At 41.4% G+C, this 9,807-nt stretch overlaps 1 protein-coding gene across 1 annotated transcript; it reads right to left on the reverse strand.

The window, feature by feature from the left end:
• Window positions 1–7,067: 7,067 nt before the first annotated feature.
• On the reverse strand, window positions 7,068–9,368 carry pou4f3 (POU class 4 homeobox 3). Its single transcript, XM_063894773.1, has 2 exons — window positions 9,249–9,368; window positions 7,068–8,885 (listed from the first exon to the last, which is right to left on the reverse strand). The coding sequence occupies exons 1-2, from the start codon at window positions 9,366–9,368 to the stop codon at window positions 7,944–7,946; spliced, it is 1,062 nt and encodes a 353-aa protein (XP_063750843.1). The 3' UTR covers window positions 7,068–7,943.
• Window positions 9,369–9,807: the final 439 nt, after the last annotated feature.

Genomic DNA, 9,807 nt, shown 5'->3' on the forward strand with positions numbered 1-9,807 from the left:
TTGTCAAATTCTCCTTGTGGTAAATGGCAAAACAAGTCTTGCAAAAACATGATTTTTATTTCCTTCATAGTGGATTATGCCTATAAACAATAAACCCAAAACATAAACCAAGAAAGCAGTCAAATAAAACTGAAATTATTCATCAGTTGATCCTTTTCAATAGGACCGGGGGGAACAACACAATCCAAGTATTCTGTTATTTATGCGAGTGCAGAAATAGCAAGGCAGGAACGTTTAGAAGTTCAACTGATTGCTCAAATATTAATGATTCTGTAAATCATTCAGCCCCCAAAGATCTTCTTTAGGACCCTGTTTCCGTGGAGTGCACTCCAATGGGTGCGCCCCAGAAGTGTGTACGCTCTATGCCCGGCTGTGGTGAGCTGGTGCTGAGCAGCTCTCTGAGAGGAACATTTTCACCACTCTTTTCCCCCTTGCCTTGGACAATGTAGCCGTCACTCGATGACTTGATGCAATGTGAGAGCTGTGGGGAGGTTTGCTCTTGGTACTGCCGGGGTCTCTGTGTGGCGCTCGGCTGTGTGTTTGTGCGCTACTGAACCGTGGCTCCCTCATTACTTAATAAAGAGAATCACTCTCTTTTTCAACAGTGCTTTTTATAGAACTGTTGCAATATTTTCAATACTTTGTATAACTTGCAAGCTTTAGGACTTCAAAGGACGAATAAAGGATAAAAAGATGAGTTTAGAATATGGCATAAGATTCATCTATATATACCTCCCACACTGCATTGTCTTTCATCTGTAGAATGATAAACAATGGTCGAATAACGTATTAATAATAAAACTGCAAGTCCAAACAAAGTCTAATTTAACAACAGTATACTCTTTGGTCATTTTAAAATGTTCTTAAATATCTTACATTTTAGATAATGCAATATTTTAAGTACAGTACCTATCGCCTAATTGCAACCCCCCCTGTTGCATGCTTGTTATTCATAAAACATCAGTCATTCACTTTTGTTTAATATGAATTGAAGTTAAACCTGCTCAATCACTCTTGTTTGTGTTGCTTTTTTGAATCAGAAGATCACATGTGCTCCCATGTTTTCATATAACTCAACGGAAGCTGTTTTGCAAGTGGTATCTTGTGGCCTCATTATAAGATAAAATAAGATTTGTTTTAGATTAATTCAGACCTGTTATCATGGCTATTAATCCAAACCCCATGAGGGAATGTTTGAAAGTATGCAGATGAGCTTGAATCCCCCCAAGGCAATATAACCTGACCTGCTATTCAACCATATCTCACCATCTTTGTTCTTCTAACCCGATGAGATGGGATCCAGCAGGTATGATGCTGTCACTGCTTCAAACAGTTCCCAACAAGAGTTCAAAGGGCCACCATCATGTACATTAATCTCTTAAGGTGTGTAAAAGGCCTCGGCTGATCAGGATCATTTGTTTTTCGAGTGGCTTGATAAATATCCTTACTCTCTTTCTCTTGATCTGTCCACAGCCTGCCTCTGCTGCTTCTGTATTGTGTTCCTGGTCGATTAGCCTCGGGGCTGTCTTCAGGGCTTGGGTGCAGTGGGAGCAAAGGGAGGTGGGGGTGGGGGGGCGGTGGGTGACTGCGTCTGCTAAGGGACCTCCTTCAGGGGCCTCACTGTGGCCTGGCTTGGTTTTCATGTCTGTCTTCAAAAGCGCAGCACCATAGATGGAGGGAGGGAGGGAGAGAGAGGGGAACACAGTGGATCTGCCATTGTTATTACCCATGAGTCCTCAGTCTGAATTTGGGTGTGAGGTGGCGGAGCATGTCAACGCAGAGCTGCTTCTCACATCCTTGTTTACATGTTTAATACCCTCAAGGTAATCAGAAACACACATTGTGCTACCAAAATATATTTCCATTTAAAAACTGTTTTTTTTAAAGCCTTCTTTCCAATCCCTTTTCTTCATAATTGCTGATGAGAAGATTTCTGCAGTGATGTGGGTCTGGAGTATTCAGCCATTTTGGTAGACAAAATACAGAATGTCTCCATGGCCCACTGATGCTGACCTAATATTGTATTAATTGAATCATATTTACTCATCTTCCACCATTTTAAAGCTGTTTCCATATCATTCCTGCATACATTTCACAAAGGGTGAGAGCAATCAACCTGAAGTGGGTCTCAGCAGGTTGATAAACTAAAAAGAGGTGATTCAATCCCACTTGTGTACATGATAGCAATAAAACTGCAATAACTGATATTTATATTCTCTCTTTCTCTCATCCTCGCACCCATTGAAAACAACTTCAAAGGGGGGGGGGGGGGGAGCTAATTAACAAGCTGTGGAAATGGACATGACTCTGGGTTGGATGTGCAGGGCACAGGGGGGCTGTGGGTCCTCTGCGGGCTCCTGCTGTCACACAAGTTTAGATTCAGACTGCTCGGGCCGACAGGAACGCACTCACCTTGACATGATCACCTTAGAAATGAAGAGAACCAAATCCAGACAGTCACGATGACAGACATGTCGACCATGAGGGATTAAGTTTCTCTGTTTGATTTCTTTTCTCAATTCTGTCTATTCACATGCAATTTCTCTCTGACTTCCTTTTCTTTTACCCATATTCCATCCTTTCTTCAATTCATGGTTTCTTTATGCCTCAAGTAGTATCCCTTTATTGAGTTCCTATTTTATTGTTTGTATTCCCTTCTGTCTCTCGTGTCCTTCCTTTTTCATGATCTCTTTCTTCCTGGCTGTGATCCGTCTCCTTCTCACTTCGACTTCAACTCGTACCTCCCTCGAACTATTCTTTCTCTTTTTTTCCCGCTGCTCTCATCTTCGCTTCTTTCCCTTTCTCTCCGTCTCTCTTCACTACAGCAACATTTTCTTGGAGAGGATTATTGTGTTCAGCAGACTGTATGGTGATTATATGTTCATATACTCTACTACTTTGAATTTGTGTGCAGACCTGCACAAGACCAGCTAAGTGCTTTGTAGGAAAAAAATCACGCCACAGTGAGTTATTTCTGGCTGGGTTAATCTTATTTCTCTGGGCACTTTGATAATGGAGAAGACTTGAATAATGAATGGGGTGTATAATACTGTTCTTCAGGCCCGCTGAATGAATTAAGCCATTGTGAGTTTCTATGAGTGTCCCTAATATAGCGCCCTGTTCCCAATACCCATTCAATGCTCTTATTTTGTGTTTTTGGAAGTGGAACAAAAATATACACTTAATACTATTAATATATGCTGAAATATTGAGCACAAGAGCACTAAAAGAAGGATCTCCCTCTTAGTGCTGTCGGATTTTTATGTATGCATATGTTGTTGTTGTTATTCAGGATATGTAACTTGGCACACATGTTGACCTCACACACTCGTCACTTTCACCGAAGTTCACTGCTCTCTCTCCACAGCTGACGCTTAGTGCAACTTCAGATCTGATGACCTGGTTCAAAAAGGGAGCGTTGATAATTATTTTAATGAAAATGTTGCTCAAAAATAATAAATGAGGTGGAATTATTGAAATATCAGTAAATAAAAAGGCCATGTTTTGCTTCAAATTCAGAACAAAGCTACGACATTAATCATATTTTTGAAGCTACTTTCTCATCAATTTAATTTAATTAGAGCTCTGGCATTATTTTATTTACTTATTTTTCTTCCCATTTCATTTTGATAATCTATTTATTTAATTGATTGGGGGCGTGAAAAAAGTTTTAAAAAATTCCGCTCACAGAAAATGTCTAGAATATCTTTACATTAATGAACCTGAGAAAAGCAGGAATATCTTGGAATTTAAAATAAATGAGGCTGATATTAAATACTTCAAAAGTACAAACGTTCCTATATGTTTGGTAGTTTAATCTGCATTGTATTTGATGTGCTTATTATAGGTATTAAATATCTGCAAAGTCATAAGTAAAAAAAGGAGTGCCCACTAACATGTACAGTAGAATATAAAGTAGCACAACATTTAAATAGGCTACCTCACTGTACTCAAGTGAATGCAATTGGTCATTTCCCCCGCTCATTAACAGCCTCAATAAGCATTTTATTTTATCTGAACAGAAACCCCCACTGAGCATTCACACGCCGAAGGGTAGCGAAGGGAACAGGAGCTACAGATGGACAGCATCTCCTGCTATACCTTTTTAAAAGACATCCATCACCCTGTCCTCAAGTTTCCAGAAAGTAACACAAGCTGTGTGTGTGTGTGTGTGTGTGTGTGTGTGTGTGTGTGTGTGTGTGTGTGTGTGTGTGTGTGTGTGTGTGTGTGTGTGTGTGTGTGTGTGTGTGTGTGTGTGTGTGTGTGTGTGTGTGTGTGTGTGTGTGTGTGTGTGTGTGTGTGTGTGTGTGTGTGTGTGTGTGTGTGTGTCCTTGTGTCCATGCTGGTGCTGCACACAGGTATGCAGTATGCCGTAGGTCGGCCCAGAGCTGGTTTGGCGTGTGATGATAATAGGAGGTGACTAATAGAGAGCGCAGAGGTAGCTGTCTCCCTTTGCTCTGGTCACATTCCCATTTGTTGCTACTGGCAGTGGATGAATTATTGAGTTTGGGGTGTCTTGCCTCTCCCCCCCCCTTCACATTCCCTCACTCTGCTCCCAAGGATGACAGCCACCCTGTCTGTGTGTGTATGTCCGTTTGTGTGTGCGTGTCTAAGTGATTGTATATGTATGTGTGTGCATTCGTGAGCATTTAAACAGAACTTTCATCCTCATTCTGTCAAAAAAGATCTTTCCTGCATGAAAACATATCAAACAAACTCTCTCTCATGCATCTCCCTCTCTTTCTTGTTTTGTGATATTTTGTTTGTTTGATATCCTTTTTTAATTTCACTGTGGTGAAAAGTAACCGAGTACATTTACTCAAGTATTATACTTAAGTGCTATTTTGACATAATTGTACTTTTCTTGAGTATTTCCAAAATATGCTATTTCAACTTCTACTCCACTTCATGTTGGAAGCAAATATTGTAATTTTACTTAACTAGATTTATTTGACACACATGGTTATTAGCGACTCTATACATATAAATTAAAGTTATTTGCTTATGTAATATGATGCAGTTCTGCAACAGTAATATACAGTCCATCAATACAACCCAGTATTTGAAAAAGTATCTTATATGTGCTCCGCATAGAAATTCTACAACATCCAAATGCCCTGATATGTATATCTCAGTGATGCAAACTGGAAAATATAATATTATGTAAACATGTTATATTGTAAAAGGAGCCAATGTGCAAATTAATATGTTTACTTTTGATTTGGTCAGTACATTTAGCTGATATTAAAACTGTAATTCTACTTAAGTAACATTTTGTATTCAAGGCTTTTACTTTGAGTATTTGAAATCCATGGTATTTCTACTTTTACTTAAGGACCTGAGCACTTCTCACCCCCTCTGCTCAAACACTCTTCCTTTAATCCTCTTGTTCTTTTGACTATGACTTAACTTGCTTACGGTTTCATTCCAAATGGCTTTTCGTATTGAGCATTTTTCACAATTTAGACCCAGCACATCTCCATTATTGCACGAGAAAATGCAATATACCTTTCAGCTGCTGCTGAATAATTCAGGTGCCCTCAGTCGCCACATGCCGCTGACGAGCCTTCAGCTCAATTTACCAGAGAGCGAGCAGCCTACGTTATGATATCAATCCGGGTATTACAAAGATCAATTATTTACACGGCGACGCTCCTGTTTTAACCTTTACATTAACATCAGAAACACACAAGAATGTGGGGCTTCTCGGGGACTAATTATTATCATTCTTAGATGGTTTGAGGATTTTTTTTGAATGCCCAAAAATCGTCTGAAACATGCTAAATGTTTTTTTGTTTTTTTAAACAGGCCGGTTGAGGAAAAGGCATGACAACAATTAACATTTGTTTGTGCATTCCGCTTTAAAAATTGTGTTTAACACCATAAATTACAGACAGTGAATAATCAACTCCTAACATCAAAGGGAATATTAATATTAGCCACAAACGTTTCCGCGCAATAACGAGGGAATGATCCTCCGGCTGTGAAAATCCGCCGACAGTCTCCCTGGGAAAATCACACAACCACAGGCCATGTTGGCTGAGAGAGGATTCCGGTTGAAGCTTTTAATTATGATGATGGTGAATATTATGAGGATAAATTATTTTTGAATGTTTTGTTAATCGGAGAAAATCATTGTTTTTGTCGCAAATAAATCAGGTGTCAAATTTAATTCAAGCAAATTGAATTAAATCGGCCGAATAGATTTAGTAAATACGCTGTTAAATATGTAAAAGTGGTTATATATAAATAAAAGGTCGCATTTGGCCTACTTTAATCGGAGAAATAACATTAACATGAATAAGCTAGCGTTATTGGCCTGTGTTTAAAACAAGATCATTGTGGCTCTTATCCTATGTCAAGTAAAACTGAGAAAAAAATGATTATAATAAAAGTGGAAAATACTTACATACGTCAAACGCGTAAAGAAAAAAGGCTACTTTGGTGTTTCCTCGGCCAACCTGTTGTGTATCCACTTTGTGTCTCCCTAGAGTTCCCAGTCAGACTTCTACTAACAACTCCTCCACATTACTTCGCTTTATAAGAATATATAATTAATATTGCATCGTCATTACTTAATAATTTCGAGCCCGACGCACGACATAACCCGGTGACATGAGGACATCCATAATTAACAGAGCACTAATCAGAGGAGGCCATTAGCAGCGCGAAGAGACGCACATTTCCAGCTCCGCGGTGTGAAAAGTACTGTGAAAATAGAGACGCTTTATTTTTCTGTGTTGCTTATATCATGTACGACAATACATATTTAATCCCAGCAGAGGTTAAGGGAGTCATAAATTAAACAGCCGTGCGAGTTCCCATTAAAACCAACCGAGATTGTATCGGATGTTAAAATCAAGTTTGTTAGTTGATTATTTTTTTTAAAGTAGTTTCTAACGTCCTAACAAATCAAATTTCGTGTCCCAAAAAAACCCCCACAAAAATAAAGTCGCTGCCCTTTTTTTTTTTTCTTTTTTTTTTTTTTTTTTTACAAAATAACCAATAATTTATTAAGTTTAAACTTCACACATTTTTTTTTCAAGTGAAATCAAGAGTGAGGAAAAAGTAAATACTTAAAAGATGATACTGTATATATATTTGCTACATAAATAACATATAGCTCACCTGTAATATTCAAAAACATGTTCACATCAAAATACTAAAATATAGCAGCAGCCAAAGCCACACGGAGGTGCCTCGTATATGACAGTGTCATTTCAATGTCTAAATAATACAAGATAAACAGTGTGTGAAATAACATTACTGTAACTATTGATATTTGTGGGCAAATGACAATCCAACAGTTCACAAAGAGAGTAGATTCGTGGTGTTAAAAAGGTGCATTTTTGAAAACCTTGATAATTGAACTCATCTATATCGTAGATAAAATAAAAATAGTTGAGAACACAGTTATATATGATATGATGACACATAGATATGATGGTGTTCTATTGCACTTGTGAGCCCGTGATGTTGAGGATAAACTCAACTAACATTACAACAAAAAAAATCCATGATTCTTTCAAGAAATAAAAGATATCGTTCTCTTTTTTCCCTTTAACACTGCTGATAGTTTAACAACCCATACATGTAAAATGACTATATTCCATTCCATGGTTTACAAAAGTTAATAATCCCTGAATGTGACAAATTGTCAGGGTGGATTTGCTGAAAGTTCATATTCAGTGTGTGCAAGATACATGTTCAACAACATCAACATCACCCTCCTCACAGATCTTAGTCCCATATTAATAACAAAATCGAACAAAAGTGCAACGACGAAGAGTGGGTGACACCAAAAGAAAAATGGAAGTCTTTTTTTTTGTGGAAATAATCCCAGATGAGACGTGAGGAGCTGTTGATAAATCCCTGTTAGTTAGGCTATTATTAATCACTCGATCAAAAATGTAGTAGGCTATTTTATTCATGATGTGTGAAACTCAGTGCACCGCAGAGTATTTCATTCGTTTCTGTTTCTGCCGCTGGTTGCAAAACCACACTCGAACCACATTCTTTTTCAGGTCCAGTTTCTCAGCAATAGCCGCAATTTTTTCCGAGGAGGGCCGAGGCTGGATGGCAAAGTAAGCCTCCAAAGAGCGCTTCTCCGGCGCTGCGATAGAGGTGCGCTTTCTTTTCCTCTCGTTCCCGTTGAAAAGGTCCGGCTTGTTGCTTTTCTCCCGGTAAGCAGCCTCTGCTTCCTCCAGCCAGGCCTGGAGGACCGGCTTGAGTGCGATCATGTTGTTGTGTGACAAAGTGAGGGACTCGAACCTGCAGATGGTGCTCTGGCTCAAAGACCCAACTCCGGGGATCTTAAGGTTGGCCAGCGCCGACCCTACGTCTGCCTGGGTCACACCGAGTTTGATCCTCCTCTGCTTGAACCGCTCGGCGAAAGCTTCCAGCTCCCTGGGATCCGACTCCACGTCGTTGATACACGCCATCCCGCCGTGCACTGACAGGGAGTGAGGGTGGGCCATGTTGGCCATCGCCTGGTGCAGCTGCCCCATGGTCTGCAGGTGGTGGTGAGGGTGCTGGTGGTGGTGCGCCGACGCGGTCATCCCGGGAGGGTCCGGAGCACCCATCCCGGTCACGGCCAGGCTGGTGGAGAGGTGGTCCAGGAGGTCCCCGGCCTCCAGGGTCTGTCCGAGGTGGTGGTGATGGTGGTGGTGGTGGGAGGCGATGGTGGAGGGGACGTGGGAGATGGGCACGGTGGTGGAGGAAGAAGAGGAGGCTGAGGTGCAGGGGACACTGCTCATGGTATGGTAAGTCACGTCTGGTTTGAACGGGTGACTCTTGCCGTGAGAGACAATGCTGTCAGCAGCCGCCAGAGCCTCTGCCCGTGCCAGCAGGCTCTCATCAAAGCCTCCAAATATATTGCCCTGCAGCTGCAAGCAAGAGTGCGCATACTGGAGTCAGTGGGGAATTGTGTCAGGCAGCTCTCAGAATCTAAAAAACATTTTCCAAAGGCAAGCAGCAGCGCCGAGGAGAGGGGAGAACTCTCCTCAAAGCACAGGTCATAAAAATTAATATGAAAGCAAGAGCATTGCTTGAAAAGACATCTGGGTGAGAGGGGGGAGGAGGGGGTCTGAAAGAGAGGGGGGGGGGGGCACAGACAGAGGGGTTGGAGAGAGAGATAGCGGATAGAACAAAGTCCTGTCAAATCAACTTTACAGAAATTTCCACTGTGGTATTTTTCCCTCCTCTCACCCATTACACTCCACAGCTATTCTCCCCCGACTTGAACGTACCTGCGGGGCGGGCATACAGACTCTGCGCATGCCCTCCGAGCCTGAGTGCAGGCCGGGATACTTGGCCTCGTGCAGGGCCGGGTGCATGGAGAAATGCTGCTTTCCGTTCATGGTCATCATCCTCCTCCCTGCAAGCACCTCTTAAGCAGTGTGGCCCCTGACATGGAAGCCGGGTGATCGGACAGCTGCAGAGCTCCTCTTGCTCTCCTTCACTAGACTGAACTGTTAACATCGACAGCGCCTCCCGGCATCCCTCGCTCCCCCCTTACCCCCCTTCTTCTTCTTTCAGCCTCCCTCCTCCTCCTCCTCCTCCTCCTCCTCCTTCCCTCCCACCTGCCAACATTCTGCAATTTACAAGTTGCAGAATGTTGGCCTCTGTGCGCAAGCGTCAAGTACAAACACTCATAAATAAAATTAATAGAAAACCTTGGCTATTGATGAGATCGTTATTGTGAATTCATATATGTTAGCAACTTGTATTAAAATTCAAGTTTAAACCATGGATTTAGCCACTTTAGTGAGTTCAGTACCATGGACAGCACCGCTGAGGTTATTGCGG

This window comes from Eleginops maclovinus, chromosome 11, assembly GCF_036324505.1.
Source record: "Eleginops maclovinus isolate JMC-PN-2008 ecotype Puerto Natales chromosome 11, JC_Emac_rtc_rv5, whole genome shotgun sequence".
Classification (NCBI taxonomy): Eukaryota; Metazoa; Chordata; class Actinopteri; order Perciformes; family Eleginopidae; genus Eleginops; species Eleginops maclovinus.